This window comes from Ursus maritimus, unplaced genomic scaffold, assembly GCF_017311325.1.
Source record: "Ursus maritimus isolate PB19 unplaced genomic scaffold, ASM1731132v1 scaffold_23, whole genome shotgun sequence".
NCBI classification, from domain to species: Eukaryota; Metazoa; Chordata; class Mammalia; order Carnivora; family Ursidae; genus Ursus; species Ursus maritimus.
This window is the reverse complement of record NW_024424786.1, coordinates 46,882,327-46,898,747: the sequence shown is the minus strand read 5'-3', so window position 1 is coordinate 46,898,747 and position 16,421 is coordinate 46,882,327. Positions and strand designations below refer to the sequence as shown.

General features: G+C 65.7%; 3 protein-coding genes across 15 annotated transcripts in view; 2 read left to right on the top strand and 1 right to left on the bottom strand.

Moving 5' to 3' along the window:
- Positions 1 to 5,036, top strand: part of CD151 (CD151 molecule (Raph blood group)) — an 8,060-nt gene extending 3,024 nt beyond the window's left edge. For 2 of the 5 annotated variants that reach the window (XM_040639716.1, XM_040639718.1), the window contains exons 3-9: positions 2,273 to 2,360; positions 2,501 to 2,692; positions 2,959 to 3,033; positions 3,528 to 3,632; positions 3,739 to 3,897; positions 4,061 to 4,147; positions 4,239 to 5,036. In XM_040639716.1, coding sequence (XP_040495650.1) covers positions 2,280 to 2,360; positions 2,501 to 2,692; positions 2,959 to 3,033; positions 3,528 to 3,632; positions 3,739 to 3,897; positions 4,061 to 4,147; positions 4,239 to 4,298 — 759 coding nt within the window. In that variant the 5' untranslated portion in view covers positions 2,273 to 2,279 and the 3' untranslated portion in view covers positions 4,299 to 5,036. Of the gene's footprint in view, positions 1 to 1,276; positions 1,356 to 2,230; positions 2,361 to 2,500; positions 2,693 to 2,958; positions 3,034 to 3,527; positions 3,633 to 3,738; positions 3,898 to 4,060; positions 4,148 to 4,238 lie in introns of those variants that run through there. The other 3 variants (XM_040639719.1, XM_040639717.1, XM_008699607.2) reach the window with 3 other exon arrangements.
- A 1,228-nt stretch (positions 5,037 to 6,264) lies between these two features.
- Positions 6,265 to 7,788, bottom strand: POLR2L (RNA polymerase II, I and III subunit L). Its single transcript, XM_040639723.1, has 2 exons — positions 7,631 to 7,788; positions 6,265 to 6,506 (listed from the first exon to the last, which is right to left on the bottom strand). The coding sequence occupies exons 1-2, from the start codon at positions 7,723 to 7,725 to the stop codon at positions 6,398 to 6,400; spliced, it is 204 nt and encodes a 67-aa protein (XP_040495657.1). The 5' UTR covers positions 7,726 to 7,788; the 3' UTR covers positions 6,265 to 6,397.
- Positions 7,789 to 7,952: 164 nt separating this feature from the next.
- The window catches only part of TSPAN4 (tetraspanin 4), a 26,969-nt gene continuing 18,500 nt past the window's right edge, over positions 7,953 to 16,421 (top strand). The window contains exons 1-3 of one of the 9 annotated variants that reach the window (XM_040639701.1): positions 8,584 to 8,819; positions 9,848 to 9,943; positions 13,073 to 13,172. Coding sequence is in view for 2 of the 9 variants with exons in the window: in XM_040639697.1 (XP_040495631.1) it covers positions 12,500 to 12,613; positions 12,772 to 12,848; positions 13,073 to 13,172 (291 nt within the window). In the remaining 7 variants the exon portion in view is untranslated. Of the gene's footprint in view, positions 8,093 to 8,583; positions 8,820 to 9,370; positions 9,501 to 9,622; positions 9,705 to 9,770; positions 9,944 to 12,386; positions 12,614 to 12,771; positions 12,849 to 13,072; positions 13,173 to 16,421 lie in introns of those variants that run through there. The other 8 variants (XM_040639699.1, XM_040639700.1, XM_040639705.1 and 5 more) reach the window with 8 other exon arrangements.

The window sequence follows — 16,421 nt, the reverse complement described above, 5'->3', positions numbered from 1 at the left end:
CGGAGAACCAGACCGGCTGGGCCTGGAGGAGGCCAGGTTTTGGACACACCTCCCCAGCCCAGTTCCTCCGTCTTCCGAGGGTGTGAGTCCTTGGCTGGGCTGTGGGCGCCTGCGGGCCGCAGGCCCGCCTCCGCAGTCCCGGGCGGGACCCCCAGCGCCGGCGCCGGCTGATGTCCCGCCGCGCCGCCTCCCGTGCGGCGCACTGTCGGGACCTGCCCCGCGCCCGCCGCCGTGGGCGGGCCTGCGGGTCGTGGGCGGAGCGCGTCGCACTCGCAGGCCCCAGCCGGCGGTGCAGTTCCGCGCTCCGAGCCGCCCCCGCCCTCCCCCGCCGCCCCCGGCCGGACTCTGACTCGTGGCCGGTGAGTCTGCCGCCTGGCCAGGCAGGCCGGGAGGGGGCCAGGTGTCCTGGGCCCTGCGCGGCCCTGACGAGCCGGGCTGCAGGCGCCGGGAGGGCCGGGAGGCCCGGTCCCCGGGCCCGGCAGCAGCCCCCGCGCCGGCCCTCTCCAGAGAGAGGGCGGACGGAGGGGCGCCCGGGCGGGGGCAGAGGCGCCCCCTGGCTCTTTCGGACAGGCCTGGCGCCCCTTCGGCCCCCTCTGAGCACCTTGGTCATTGTCTGTGGACACCGGTGCCCTTCCCTCCGCCTGAGTGCAAGTGGGCGCACCGTCGGCCCGTCCGGGCGGGGGCGGCGGCTTCACCGCGGTGACGCGTGGCTGCCTCCCCGGGCCTGGCCGGCGCTGAGTGAGGGGCTCCGCCTGCGGCGCGGGGCTGCAGGCTGGGGTGGGGCAGCTCCGTCCCAGGCCACAGGAACTATTTCTGGCCGGCGCTTTCCCAGGGGCTCACATCCGCCAGGCACTCCAGAGGGCCCCTCCTGCGCGGCGTCCGCGCGCGGGCCGCGGGGCTGGGACCTCTCCGGGCCCGGGGCCAGCCTGCGAGCGCGTGGGGCTTCCAGACCCCGGCTCCGCTCTTCGGGTCTGCGTCTTTTCTGCCCGGGCTGCAGGTACTCGCCGCTTGGGGGAAGGGGCCGTGGCTGGTCTGCAGGAAGGCCAGGTGGGGTGCTTGGGAAGGGAGTGGTCCCTCTCCTCCCAGGATCGCACTGTCCAGAAATACTTCTGCCCCGCCCACCGAAGCCCAGACCAAAATACCGGGCTCTGGCCTCTCCCTCCCGCCGCGGGAGCGCCTGCCTGCTCGTGGAGGCCCAGCCGGTCCGGATCTGTCCCAGCGGCGGCACAAGGAGGGGTGACGGTATCCTGCCCAGCCAGCGCGGGCCAGACCTGACTGCCTGTGCCTTTCTAGCGGGGCCTCCTGGGAACTTCCGGCCGCCTGTCTTTCGAGGAGCCCGTCCCTACGGCAGCCAGGTGAGCTGCGGTGGGGCGGGTGAAAGTTCAGCTCTGGGTGGTGCTGTGCGGGTCTGGAAAACGTGGCCTGGGGCGTCCGGCTGCCACTGTGCCCCAGGGCCCTCTCCCACCCTCCTCAGCACAGAGACCTACAACAGAGCAGGCAAGGTGTCCCTGGATGCCCCTGGGGAGGAGCACAGCCTGTAGCTTCGGTCTTGTGGGGTTGGGGTTGCTGGCCCCTTTCCAGTACTTGAGGATTAGTGGAGGTCACCCCAGATCTGGGAATGTGTTTCTGCCGGCTCTGCCTGCCCAGCCCATCTATTCTGCCCACCCTGGCAAAGAGGAAGGCAGGCCTTCCCTTTAACAAAAACCTAAGGGGCTTCCCTGAGGCCCTGTGTCTCGTAAGGGGCAGATCAGTCTGTCTCTGAGTGGCCTCCTTCTCTCCAGCCGCCAGTCGGCTCCTGCCAGCCTGCCAGCCTGTGACGTGGGGCCCGGGGAATGTTGTGTGTGTGTGTGGGGGGGGGCGGGTGGGGCCTGCATGAGCTCACCCTGAGGTGCCTGCTGGGGCTTCCTATCCTGACTGCCAGCAGGGGTGAGTCAGCCGGTAATAGTTGGGGTCCTCCCTGTCTCCCTTGTGGCCTGGGCTCTGGTCAGGGAAGCCAGGCCCTTCAGCCTTCCAGGGCCTGGCCTTCAGCTCGGCTGTGGGCGGTAGACATGTACCCTGGCTGGGGGTGGGGGGGCTGGGGGCTTCTGAACTGCTCTCCCAGGAAGTGTCCTGGTCTTCCCCGGACCTTCATTCAGGACAGATGGTTGGCTGGGCTTCAGCCGGGGGCCAGCCTGGGCATCTGTGTCCCCTCCTACTGTCCCCACTGGTGTCTGGCTGACCTCCCGGTCAGGTCCTGGTGTCGTGGGCTCTCTGACGCTCCCTTGCCGCTCAGCCCCAGGATGGGGGAGTTCAGCGAGAAAGCGACATGTGGGACCGTCTGCCTCAAGTACCTGCTCTTCACCTTCAACTGCTGCTTCTGGGTGAGGAGCCCCCCGCCCCCCTCCACCCACAGTCCTCTCCTTCCTCCCATTCCTGGTCCCGGAAAGAGCCTTGGTCTGGGGGCTCAGCGCCATCTCTCAGACCTGGGGCCGAGGTGGTGACCAGTGTGCACTGCCCACAGCTTGCCGGTCTGGCCGTCATGGCGGTGGGTATCTGGACGCTGGCCCTCAAGAGTGACTACATCAGCTTGCTGGCCTCGGGCACCTACCTGGCCACAGCCTACATCCTGGTGGTGGCTGGCGTCGTCGTCATGGTGACTGGTGTTCTGGGCTGCTGTGCCACGTTCAAGGAACGGCGAAACCTGCTGCGCCTGGTTAGCGGGGCGTCGCGGCGTGGGGGCGGGGCCCCACTTGTCCAGCCCCCAGCCCCCACATCCCAGCTGGGCCCACTGAGGGAAGACACCAGCTCTGAGGGAGAGCACTGGGGACGGCCACACCCGCCTGCTGCCTGGAGCCCTCTGTGGCCACTTGGGATCTGAGGTTGGGGGCTCTGCTCCGCTGTGCCTGGGCACGAGGAGTCCTCACGGGACAGGGATGTCTGCGTCCAGCCCCACCTAACTGGGTCCCTGCCCACCCCCAGTACTTCATCCTGCTCCTCATCATCTTTCTGCTGGAGATCGTTGCTGGCATCCTGGCCTACATCTACTACCAGCAGGTGAGGGGTCTGGACACACAGGAGCACGGAGGCACACACACCCAGTAAGATGGACTTGTACACGCGGGGACACAGGTGCACCCACGCAGGGACACATACACGCAGATGTGCCGTGTAAGAAGACAGAGACACACACACACACACACACACAGTCCCCCCGCCATGCTCCAGAGCCAACCACTGTGCCATCAGGCCCTGGGGGTGGGGGCTGGGTCACAGCGGGGGTGACAGACAGCAGGAATGGACAGCCTGCCTGTCGCACCCAAATTGCCCGCTTGTGGGGGCGCCCTCCCCATGCCCAACCCCGTCCATGGCCACCTGGTGACTCTCCCAGCCCAGCCCACCCCCTACCCAGCTAGCATCTGGCCCTAGCCCTGCCTGGAGGCCTCCCTGGACCTCTTCCCCATCTGCACCTGCCTCCACCGGTCCCACCTTGGTTCCACCTGGGGGTGTCTGAGACTGCGCAGCTGAAGCGGTCACCCCCTCACCCCCAGTTGAACACGGAACTCAAGGAGAACCTGAAGGACACCATGACCAAGCGGTACCACCAGCCAGGCCACGAGGGTGTGACCAGTGCTGTGGACAAGCTGCAACAGGAGGTGGGTGGGTGGTGCAGTGGGGTGCATGCACAGCCCCGCGGGCCTCCTTGGACCTCTGGGTGGGTCCCCGTCATGGGGGCTCAGCAGGGCCACGTTCCTACTGCAGTTCCGCTGCTGTGGCAGCAACAACTCACAAGACTGGCGGGACAGTGAGTGGATCCGCTCGGACCAGGCGGGCGGCCGCGTGGTTCCGGACAGCTGCTGCAAGACCGTGGTGCCCGGCTGTGGGCAGCGGGACCACGCTTCCAACATCTACAAGGTGGAGGTAGGCTGGCGGGGGCCTGGGCTCCCTGGTGAGGGGCTGAGGAGGCCGGGGCCCGGGATGCTGGTGGGGGGGCTGGTGTGGTCACACCCGAAGGGGTCTGGGGCTGCAGCCGTGGGGGGGCTGGACTTGCCCGCCTTCAGTGCCCCTACCCCTACTCTACCAGGGCGGCTGCATCACCAAGCTGGAGACCTTCATCCAGGAGCACCTAAGGGTCATCGGGGCAGTGGGCGTTGGCATCGCCTGTGTGCAGGTTTGGGGGTGGGGCGGGACAGGCCCCGGTGGGTGCAGGGGACACCGCGTGGCGGGCGCTGTGCTGCGCTCACACTGGCTCTGTGCCCCAGGTCTTCGGCATGATCTTCACGTGCTGCCTGTATAGAAGCCTGAAGCTGGAGCACTACTGAGCCTGCCCAGGCGCCGTCCGCACGTGCTGCAGCTTCTCGCCTGACTACTGAGCTGACACTACTGACGGCCAGGGCGCTGGGGTCCCAGGATGCTGCTCCTTCCCCACTCCTCCAGGGAGGGTGTGTTCCCAAGCCCATGGGCCCACCCCTGTGCCATCACCATGCCTTCACTGGGACCTCTGGGGACCCCTACCCTCAGAGAGGGCTGCAAGTGCCTTTCTCTGCAGACCAAAGGCCCAAGCTGGGGCCCCCACCCACAGCGGGGCAGGAGCAGTACTTCTGCCTGCAGGGGAGGTCTTGGGGTGTTCCATGCGCTCAGCCAGAGGGGCTGGCCCACCCTAGGGTGCTCCCAGACCCCCAGACACACGGTGGTCAGGGCAAGCCTGAAGGGACACTGCTGGGTGGGGCAGCACCGGGGAATACAGAACAACTCCAGGTGAGGAGTCCCAGATGCCTGTCACTGGGTCACAGACCCCCAGCCAACTCCTGGGAAAGCCAAGCCAGCCCTGTCCTGCGGGCCCTGTGCTTCTGCCCTCCCCAGCCTGGCCTCTGCTGCCCAGGTCCCTGCTGGGACTTCCCCAACACCCTCCCCACTCAAAGGCCACACATTCACTTGTGCACTGTCCTGTCCCCTTCCCAGAAACAGGGGGTTTGTGGGTTTTATTCACTGCTGTATCACAAATGCCTAGAACTGCTCGTGCCACATAATAGGCGCTCAATAAAGGTCTGTGGAACGGACGCGTGAGCTTACTGTTAGTGACAGACAGGGTCCTGGTCCTCAGGGCCTTCCCCCAGCAGGTGAACAGAACCACCCACCCAGTGCCAGGACAAGGGGCCAGGACAGCACATCCTGGGGGTCCAGGGCAGCCACCTCTGAGCCAAGGACGGGACTCCAGGGAGAGGAGGCCAGTTGCAGGGACAGCTGAGCACAGGCTGAGAAGCAGAAAAACCTTGCCTATTTTGGGACACAAAAGTGGTGGCGGGGCCAGAGCCTCCCAGAGTCAATGGAGACCTCAGATGGCCTGGACCTGCTTGTTTCCAAATGCCCTTCTGGCCTGTGTAGCCATTAGGGATGGGGGGGTGGGGGGAAGCCTTTGGAACCCGACACGAGAGGCCTGGGCAGACACCACCTCCCCCTGCCCCTGCAGCAGGTCTGTTCACTGGCCCTCAGAGGACCCCCTGTCACACGTCTAGGCAGCAGTGTTTGCCTTAAGAAGGTGCCAAGGAAAGCTGCCTCCCTTTCTCCTAACCACACACTTCTGCATACTGCCCGCCGGAGGGCACAGGGCCTGCCGGACTCCCATGCAGGGTGACAGCTGCTGGCTCTAAGCCTCCACCAGCTGGAACAGGGCAGAAGCCCCTGGCAGAGAGCTTGCTGGGCAGGCTCAAGGGATTCGATGCCAATGCCCAGGACACTGGGAGCTTGGCGAACCCTGACACCCCACAGAGCCTCCTCAGGGCTGCCCTCCACCCACTGTGAGGGCCTCGGGGACGGTGTGGAGGCTAGGCACTGCTCCTCCCTCTCCACAGGAACTTGGCCAAGGGAAGGAGCCTGCTGAGCTCGGCTGGAGCCTAGAAGCTTCTGGCAGCAAGACCGTCAAGACAGGCAGCTGAAACCACAGCAGGCATTCTACTTCAGGGCCCAGAAAATCTGGTTCTTGAGATCCTGGGAGAGGATGTGATGGTCTCTGTGCTCAGCCTAAACAGCACCCATGAGCTGGGGACGGGCATGCAGTGTCCCCTGAGCCCCCAACCCAAGCGCTCTTGGCCGTCTGTACCTGTGAAACCCCACACTCCAGAAGGAGACCCCCCCACCCCCGCTGAATGGCTGCCACTTGGATGGCTCTCCCTCCACCTGGGCAGTGAGTGCCACGTCCATCCCTGAGCAGCTGCAGGCACGAGGCAGGACACAAACACCAGCGGCAGGAAGTCACACAAGGCCAAGCCAACCGTCAGGACCTCCTCATGGTTCTGCAAAGACCTTTACTGGACAGTTCCCTCCAGAGCAGAGACACACACCCGCAGGAGGTGGGCAGGGTGCACGGGGGCAAAGTGCGGACTGCTCGTGGTGAGCCCGGCGGGCGGCGGGCGCCAGCGCATCACTTCTCCAGAGGGGCGTAGTTGAGCAGCTTCTCAATCAGGTCCACATGCGCCAGCAGCATGCGGCGACAGCAGTAACGCTTCAGGCCAAGTGCATCCAGGGCGTCCCTGGGGTGAGAAGAGCAGACCACACCCTGTTCATCCGGGTAGTCCTGGGGGGCAGGGGGCCCTGCCTGGCCGTCTGTGCCACTCGTCAGGGAGGGAGAGGTCTCTCCAGGAAGCCATCTCTCTCTTGGTTCTCAAGCCAATTAGAGTTGTGTCCCTGGGACCCAGCCCCGGTTGCCCTAACGGCTTCCAGAAAATTCCCACAGCACCACTCCAATGTGCAGAGATGGCAAGACGGTACAGAGGAGGCCAGGTTGGGCAGTTCCTACCCAGAGCATCCAGGAGGAGATCCTATGCAGGCTTCTAGCCGGTCACTCACACTCTGGTGACTCTAAGAGACTCATCAAGACCTGGCATGACCACTCAGCCCAGCCCTGGCCTCCCCCCATTCACCCAAAAACACCCCAGGCCCAGGGCTCAAATGTGATCAGGACAAGGGACTGTCTGCACAGGGGCCCGGAGTCCACCTGTACCAGGGAACAGAGATTCAGACAAACCTGGTGGTGACTGCAGCGCTGAGAGGCAGGGACACAAAAGAATCCCCCAGAACAACCCGCTACTCACGGCTCTGTGGCCAGGGAGCTTGGTCTACGTCCCACAGAACAAGAGGGTTTGCGGGACAGGGGCGTGGGTCTAGCAGCGGAGAGAGATTAGGGAGCAGGTGGCCACGGAGGAAGCTGAACACTTAACTACGGGGAAGAGGTGCCATGCCTTTCCAGAAGGATACCTCCAAGTCCCCAAGATACCGGTGGCTTGATGCCCCACTCCCCTCCTCTCCCTAAACCGCAAGGCGGGGTGGGGTGGTGGCAACGCTCTCCCGAGAGAAGGTCAGTAGAGCAGGGTCGGGAGAGAGCCTAAGGGGTGGGAGCCCCTGCAGGGTGACCCGGAATCCCGTGCGAGCGCCCGCCGCCTGGCCAGGGCCCCGGGACCCCGGCCCGCCGTCCTCTCGCCCCCGCGCCCAGCAGGAGCCTACCTGCACACCTCGGCCCCCGACATCGTGCTCTGCCCTGCGCCCACGCCCCACAGATCGGGGCCCCTCTACCCCGGGCTCCCACCGCCGCTCTGAGTCCCGCAAGCGACGACCCCTCGACCCCGGCTCCCCACCCCCGCCCGGCCCGGCGCCTCACCCCTCGGTGTACTCGGCCTGCAGCAGCCCCAGGTAGGCTTCCCACTTGTTGCCGACGATCTTGCCGCACGTGAAGCAGCGGACCGGGATGATCATGGCGGCGGCAGCGCAGCGCCCGCGCTCCCCGTTGCTGCTGCGCTTCCGCCGCGGCGCCGGCCCCGCCTAGGGCGCGTCCATGGCGCGGGGGGAGGGGAGCCCCGTCCCGCGCCCGGCCTTCCGCAGCCCGCCCCGCGGCCCCGCCGCCGCCGCCGTCCTCTCCCCGCCGGGCCGAGCTCCTTCCGCGCGGACCGGGGGTTCCGGGGCCCGCGCGGCCGCGGCCGGAGCAGGCGGCGTTCCCCCCGTCCGCCACTTGGTGTGTCCCGGCCTACGGCATCCTGGCGGGACCCAAAGGGGCCGACGGCGGCCGTTCGCCTTCCTCGTGTCCGCATGACTGACAGCTGCGCGGCGGGCGGACGGCGCGGAGGTACGGCGCCCGCCTGCGGGATGCAGCCAGGGTCCCGCCCCCCGCAGCCCCGAGCCGGGCCGGAGCCGAGCCGGCGGGGTTGGAGCCCCGAGCGCGGAGCTCCGAGCCGAGCCGCAGCAACAAGTGGCGGGGCCGGGGCCGGGGGCGCGGCGACCCGCGGCGGGGGTTACAGAGGGGCTGGCCGGCGGCCGGCGGGGGCGGGCGGCCACGGACGGGCTTCCCGCCGCCCCTCGTGGCCCGGCCGGGAGAAGGCACTCCCCGGTCGGAGCCCCTGCCCGCGCGCGCCCGCGGGGGGGGTTGTCTCTGGGGCTGAGTTTGGCGGTCCGGTTCTCGGTCGTGGCCCGGCCCGCTCGCCCGCACGGTGTCCGTCCCGGCATTTACCTGAAGCCCCGAGGGCGGGAGGGCGCGCGGGGCTCAGCGGCAGCTCCTCTCCCCCCAGCGCCCCAGAGATCCGCTTTGGCTCGCCTCCCTCCTCCCTTCCTCCGGAGGAAGGGTCTGCACCCATCCCGGGCCAAGCTGTGCTGGGTAGCCCGTGATCTGGGGGCGTCGGGCCTCTGAGGACTCAGAAAGGGGCGGAGGCTGGAGAGGGTGGTCAGGGAGGGCGTCGTGGAAGAGGTGCCTTTTGAATTGAACCGAGGCTGATGTGTGTAAGAGAGTGGACTGATTCTGGCAAAGGGAACCCTGGGATGGAGGCCTGGAGGCCGTTTCTGCGGGGCAGCTCTAGGCCGTAAGTTTGTGCTGGGGCCCAAGTAGGTGGTGGAGCTAGAGGTGATGGGGCGGGAGCCACAGAAGATTTAAAGGAAGGTGAGGCTGTGTCTCTGGAAGTGGGGTAAGGTGATCCCAGGTTTGGAGGCTGGGGGGAGATCAGTGTGCAGGGGAGGCAGGGAAGGCTCCCTGGAGGAGTTAAAACTTTGGGCTGTGGGGGATGGGTGTGTTACAGAGCGGCACCTGTGACTTAGGCGAGTGTGTTGGTGGGAGGGGCCTGGTCAGGTTTCCTGGCGTGGGGCATCTGGATCTCTGCTGGGGGTGAGTGGGGCCCATGCTGAGTCCCAGGCATCAGCTAACAGCCCTCTAAGGGTAGATGATGGATTCTGGCCTTAGCTGAAGGGGGGGGAGTCGGAGGGTCCCCTGGGGCCTGGGTGGAACTGGCCAGAGCTGCCGCCTGCCTGGAGTTTGTGCCCCCACCTTTGCCTGGGTCCCAGACACCCTGCCCAGTGCATTTGTCATTCCCCATGCTGCCACGTGCAGAGCCACGAGTGAGGCTACTTCCCTTCCCAGCTGCCCCCCCACCCCACCCACTGGACGCACATCCTGTCCCTGGACAGAGGGACAGGATAGGGGGCCTTGAGTCACAGTGGCCTGGGGTCAGACCCAGGCTCAGCTGCAGAGGCTGCTGGCAACTGTGGAGGTGAGGGACACAGTGGAGGGGATCCAGGCTGTCAGCGGGTGGGCCTTGGGGAACTGGTGGGGGTGGAAGGCTTCCTGGAGGAGGGGCCCAGGGCCTGCCCCACCCATGCTCCTGCCCTGAGCAGTTGTTTACTCCAAAAGAGTGAGGGGAATGAGCCTCCCTCCCTGATCCCGGCCAGAGCCAAGTTGACATTCCTGGAATTCTGTGAGCTGTGTGTAGATTTGGGGGTGGTGGTGGCCTCCTCTTCCTGGGCTCCTCCCTCCAGCTCCCTGATCTCCAAGGAGAGGCCATGGGGAGCATCACGGCTGCCCCACCTTAGCCTGTGTGTGTGTGTGCCCTCAACACAGGTGTGCGTGGAGGCCCCTTGGGACGTTTGGTCCTCTTCTCTGTGTCTACTCTGTCTTCGCTCAGCCCTGACGGCGGGACACCCGGGAGCCTCAGAGGTCAGCCCTGCCCCCTGCCTCTGCCCTGCGTGGCCATGTCCCTCTGTGTGTGTGTTGTGGGGGAGTAGCTGGGCCCCAGGCCAGGCTCTCCTCAGGGTGGGCAGGAGGGAGACATGGGGGCCCAGGGCACTGGTGGAGAGTAGGGGTGGGGGCCCTCCACTGCCTGCAGGGGAAGGGGGGCCCTTGCTTCTCTCCGTGTGCAGTGTCAGCACAGATGGGGCCCAGGCCTCTGGGGAGGGAGAGTGCCAGTTTTTCAAGAATGGGGTATCCTGTCCCCAGTGGTGGGAGGCATAGGGAGGGAGGGAGGGAGGGCTGTGCTCGCATGTGGTTGGGAACCCGTGAGCCACGTTTCCTGCCAGAAGGGGGTCACTGCAGGGCAGGCAGGGGACAAGGCGATCAGATCAGCGGTTGAGGATTTTGCTGCTGAGACACTCTGGCCCAGAGCATTGCCCTGCACACAGGGAGTCAGCTGACCCTGCCTGCTGGTCCTGGCATCAGTTTCTCCATCTGTAATGTGTGGGTGGAACCAGAGGCTGCCCAGCTGGAGGGTCCCGACCCTGGCTTGGCCCCAGCCCCTCTTGCTTTGGGTGGATGTGGAGGGTGGGGTGGCGTCCATGAACATATGTGCTCAGACGCCTCCCCAGGGTCAGATGGGGTCCGTTGCTGGCGGTACCCATACTAGCCCGTTGGCCCTGGGGGCTAAGGAGTCATGAGTGGTGGTGTTTGCAGGCATGCTTGAGGCTGACTGGCCCTTCCCTAACCATGCTCTGGACAAGCCTGGGCTGAGGGCATTTGGGAACAATGCCTGCCGGCCCTGCTGCCTGGGCCCCATGTGGCACTTCTCCGTGGCACTTGTGGTGGCCTGGAGGTGGGTGGGCACACACTGTGGATGCCTGAGGCAGGACGCTCCCAGGGCCTGTGGTGGGTGGAAAGGTGGCCCCCCTCGGAGTCCTGATGTGTCCTCTCCACCCCCACCTCCAGCAGAGAAATACCTGAGGGGGGAGTAGGAGCAGGGACGTGGGGGGAAGACCCTGAGGTGGGGGTTGGCCTTGCTGGGCCCAGGAGAGACCCCTTCCCTGGAGTGGGTGTCTCCCAGCCCTGGAGGCTCCAGTTTGGGTGTGGGGAGATGGCCTTGCCTCGGCTCTGTGTGGGGAGGGTGTGTGTGCGCCCCTCCCCCATGGTGGGGGCCTGGGTGGGCCTTGGGCCTACAGCAGGAAGGCCGACACCACAGGACTGTTTGTGTTGGCGGGGCCTCCCTGGCTCCTCAAAGCTGCCTGGGGGCCCAGGGTAGGCGGCTGTGCTCTGCTCTGTCCGCTGGTCTGCCCCTGCTGGGGTGTGTGCACCCAGCCAGGCCCCTGCCGCTCTCAGCTGCTGGGGCTCAGGTATGCCACGCCTCCGGCAACCTTCCATCTTTGTTTGGGATTTTGGGGTGGTTCCTTGGTCTGTCCAGGTAGGTGCCCATGGCCTTCTTATGGCTTATGCTCTCTTGGGGTCCCCCAACTGCTCGCCACTCGAGAGCCCTGGAGAGTCAAGAAGACCCAGCCCAGGCCTGTAGGGCCCAGGACTGTAGCTGTGTTTGTCTTGGGGCTCTCCCTCCGCCCTGTCCCTGCTGCATGCTGCAGGTGCCATTCCGGGGGTGCAGGCATGTCAGACCCTGCATTCAAAGGAAGCCCAGAGCAGAAAATGGGGAGGGTGGCTTCCTGGAGGAGGAGGCTGGGCCTGGGTGAGAGATGGCACCAGCTCCGGTCCTGTCTGGTCCCTGCACCCTGCCCCGGCTGCAGGGTTGTGTCTGGGCTGCCCTAGATGGGAGTGGGAGGCTCTGGACTCATGGAGGAGCACTGTGGGAGCCGGAAGGGCTCAAGGGCATTCATGGGGGGCCCAGGGGCTGCTCGGGGGTGAGGGCTGCAAGTGTGGCTGGGCAGAGGTCTCCTCCAGCCTCGGCTTGGTGTTGGCCATGGGACTTTCTCATTTTGGGGGGCCCGGGAGGGTTGGGGGGCTGCTGGTGGATCTACCCGTTAGGCCCTGCCTGGGAGGCCCCTCCCCCATGCCCAGGTCTTGGGGTGTGGGGGCATAGTGGGGTATGATGCATGGTTTTTAGCTTCTAGAATGTTGCTGTGGGCTTTGGGCCCCATAGGTCCTGGTGAGGGCGCTTATCAAGGACAGTGGATGAGGTGTGTTCCCTCCCCTGCCCCCCACTCCCGCACTTCGTACTTTCTGGGCCTGAAACCCCTCCATGGATGCTTCATCCCTGGGCACAGGGACAGCCGAGGGCTCCCAAGTGCGTCGTCCCCCCACTGAGGTTCTGGGGAGGACAGAGGTATGAGGTCACCTGCAGCCCTCTGTCTGCTCACTGGCCAGACATAGGTTTGGGTGGACTGGCAGGCGGTGGGCTGCCCATGAGAGGATGGGTGTGGGGGGGTGGACACCAGCCGTGGTGGTGGTTTGAGCCTCCGCAGTCCCCTCCTGTCCTTGAGCTGCTGAGAAGACCGCCTGCCCCACCCCTGGGCTGCAAGGAGCACCTGGTCTGAGGAGTGAGATGTGGGGGGCCTGACTGGGATGCCTTCAGATACCCCCCTGCCCCGTGAGCTTGGGGTCCCCTCCTCAAAGCCCCTGGCTGGTGGGGAAGGACAGAATCTTCCCATGAATGCCGATGGCAGAGGAACGGGCCTGGTGAGTCATCAGCAGCTGGCTCGGTTGGTGGCTCAGGGCATATCTGCTTGGAGCCCAGGAATGGGTGGGCTGCAGGGCATCTTGGGGGAAGTGGACACCTCTGGGGTCCATGCCATGACCACCACATGCGTGAACACGAATACTCTCTGTATGCACAGACCCCAGGTGTTCTATCTCTGTGTCTGTGGGCAGAGCCTGCCTCCCTCTCTGGGCTTCTCCGGACAACTGACCCAAGGTTGGGAGCAAAGCCCTATTTGAACCCCCCCCGCCGCCCCTGTTCTGGTCCCCTGAGTCTGGCAGTGCCCCCATACCAGTCCCCCAGCTGCCCTCTCCGGCCCTTGTAGGGACCTGGTCCTGAGTGGAGGGCTCTTCCTCATCCCCAAGGTGCCTGCCCAGCCTCTGGGAGCCCCCGCAGACGGTACAGTGTGGGCTCCATTGTGCCCATCTTTCCTTCCACAGGGCTCCAGCCTGCCTTGGCTGTACTGACCACTGGCCCACCTGCTGGCTCAGCTTCAGGGGAATCAAGCTCCGGCTGGCTTCTTTCCGGCAGCAAGTGCAGGTATGTCACGGTCTGGCGGGAAAGTAGTGGGGCAGACCTGTGCTGCCTTGTGGGCTCGTCCACTCGTGGCCCAGGGGCTTTGCCAGCTGCATGCTGTCCTGGTCCTGGCACAGACCGTCGGACCCAGCTGTTGCCGTCTCCTGAACATGTCTCATTGGGCCCACACCTGCTGGAAGGAGGGGACTCCTGTGCGGGAGAGGCTGGACTTTGGGGACAGGGTCCCTGACGCTGGGCCAGAGCACTGAGGGAAGCCCTCCCCCCCCAGCCTCAGCCCTGATATACTCGTGTCCTCATTCCAACTGGCCCCGGGACCCTTGGGTGAATGTCCCAAATTTATTTCAGATCAGACTCTCCTGGCCACCTGCGGGTGCCTGCAGGGTTTTGTAGATGGGATGTTTTGGGGGGTGCTGGGATAGTGGCAGCTGAGTGAGACAGAGCTGAGAGCACCCTGGGTATTGAGGCCTGGTGCGGGAACCCAGGCCAACTCCCCCTCTGCCCCCCTCCCTGTCCCACTCCAGCATGATGACGGGGTGGAGAGGTGAGCACGGGGCTCCGTGGGGAGTCCTGCCCATCTCTGCTCTCCTCTCAGCCTTGGCCAACCCCTTCCTCATCCTCAGAGGCCCTGCCCTGGGAGCCAGCCTCCCGCCCCTCAGGCCCCGGTCCCCACTCACCTCTGACCCTGCCTCTTTGAGGAGGACAAAGCTGATGAACTGGCAGCAGGGTTATTTATTTATGTCCTTGGAGGTCCAGCTGTGCGCCCTGAGTGTGTCTGACCCTGGGCCAGCCCGTAGGGGCGCTGTATGGGGGGCAGTATCTGGGTGGGGTATAGGGGTGAGGTGGGGTGAGGCCCGCTCAGCCTGGATCCTCCCTTAGCCCACCTGTGCCACACGTGCACATCCGAGGGTGCCCCCTCGGATTGGGCTGCAGAGCTGCCTGACGTGGGCCAAGGGGGCACTGGGGTCTGGAGGGTGTCACTTGTTCCCTGAGCAGAGATGTGGACAGTGGTTTCTGCAGGTCTCGGGTGGGGGCCCTCCGCTGTCTGCTTCTCCACTGGGCCACTGTTGTGTCCCTTTCCTGGGGCCCAGACACAAGGCACATTTGGGGGAGGAAAGAGTAGGGGGGCCCTGGGAAACCGCAGGCTGGCCAGCCATGTGACACAGGCAAGCACTCTGGGACTCTCTTGTCCGCTCCCTGCCAGGGCCAGCTTTGCTCTGGGGGGAACGTCATTCAGACACTGCCCTGGGGCCTTGAGATGCAGTTCTATGAAGGGACTTCAGGGGCGGCAGGGGGCTGATGCTAGAGGTCCTCAGGGCCCAGCAGGGCTGCCAGACCTCTCTGGGCCCCCAGCCTTCCAGACAGTCCTGCTCTGCCGGCTGCACCCCCCCCACCCCCCCCCCACCCCCCGGCCAAGACCTGCTGCCTCTTGCAACCACTCAGTCTGCCAATTCGTCATCTTGTCAGTATCCCTTCCTCGGCACCCCTGCCTCCCCTTCCTCCCACCCCTCTCCTTCCCATCCCCCTCTTCCTCTCCCTCCCACCTCTCTCCCCTCTGAGCTCTGCTACCCAACTCCCAGGGACCCTGAGCCAGCCCTTCCGTCTTTGGACTTCAGGTTCTGGGACTGTCCTGCTGGGTGCACACTGCCAGAGCACTCCCGTGGTGACCTGGTAGAGGCCTTGGCTACCGCCCAAGCCCAGGGTACAAGGCACAGACCCCAGGCCCAGAGCTCCGAGGGGAGGGGGCTCAGCTCTTTTTTGGCCTCTGGGCTACAGGCCCAGGGTCAGATAGGAAAGGGGCGTCTGTCTTACATGCTGATGCCTCCCCCCAACACCAGGGGGCCCCAGAGACCATGTTGCCCCCACCAATGGGGAGAGCTATGGGGGTGCAGCTGAGGGGACGTCTGTCCCCATCTGCGATTGCGGGTGTGTATGTCCCTCTGGACTGTTCCTATGGTATGTGTGTCTGCACACCAGCACGTGTGCACATCCAGAGTGAGTCTAAGGGGCGTTAGTGTGTGTCCCAGGGTGCATGCAAGTCACCCTGGGAATCTGTGAGCTGGGAGTGGGTCCGCATCTGCACGGGAGTGTGGATGTGTCTGGGAGGGGCAGGGTCTGACTTCTAGCCCAGGCCGGTGCAAAATGAAATGGGAGGTCCTCTCAGAACTTATCAGTAATTCCAAGACAGTGGCAGCAGAGCATTAAACCAGTGAGAGGTTCTGGGACTGCAGGCATCACGTGCTGGGGAAACCGACCTTTCTCCCCACCCAGAGAAGCAGGACCAGGGGAGGGTCAGCCCGCCCTGGCCCAGTGAACAAGCCAGATGCCCTGGGAGTTGAGGTCTGGGCCTGTTTTCAGGTGCCTAGGGATCACCCCTGCCCTCCTGTGTGTTCCGGCCCCTCCCTGTGAGTCTGAAAGCCTCCCCCTTTCTTGCAGAGTGATCTACTCGCCTACCTTCTAGGCACCCTCTCCACTTGCCCTTCCCTGCCCCAGCCCCTCTCAGGGGCAGCCCCGCCTCCTCCCCCAGCAAGGTTTCTCCACCCGCCCTCCTCCCAGGGTGGGTAACCTAGGCTGATTCCTGTCCCGACTCCCCATCCAAGCTGTGAGCTGCGGGGGCTTTGGGGTCCCAGCGCGGGCGTCGCCAGCCCAGGCTGGAGGTGGGGGAAGCTGCTGGAGAGTGCGCAACCCAGGGAGTGTTCCGGGCTACGCTGCTGTCTCGCTCTGGGCAGGGAACCCAAATCGAAGCTGCCCCAGGTCATCACCGGAAAGCAACTGGGTCACCCCTTCATTTGCATAGCGCTCTGCATCTCGAGTGCGGTCGGAGGTCTCCAGGCCCGGTGGGGGGCAGTGCGGCCGCGGCGGAAGGCTGGGGGGGGGGTCCTCGTTCCCGGGGCTGAGAGCTGCCTGGGCCTTGGCCCTCGGCCGCAGACCCCCAGCCCCCTCCGACGCTTCCCCTGCCCTTCGAGAGCATCTTCCTCCCGGGCGATAGCGAGGAAGGGCGAGAGCGAGGGGCGCCAGCGCCGGCGGAGCGGCCCGGGGCGGGGCGGGGTCGTCGCCCCGGGGCCGCGATTGGCCCGCGCCCGCGGAGCAGTCGGATTTGCCGGGCGGAGCCGCTGCGAGGGGAGCGCAGGGGAGGGGTCCGCCGGGCGGTGCGGCGAGGTGGGAAGGGGTGAGCGGGCGAGCGGGCTCGGATTGGCGGGGCGGAGGGGAACGGGGCGGGGGCCGGGGGCGCGGGGCGGGCCGGCGGGGAGGGGA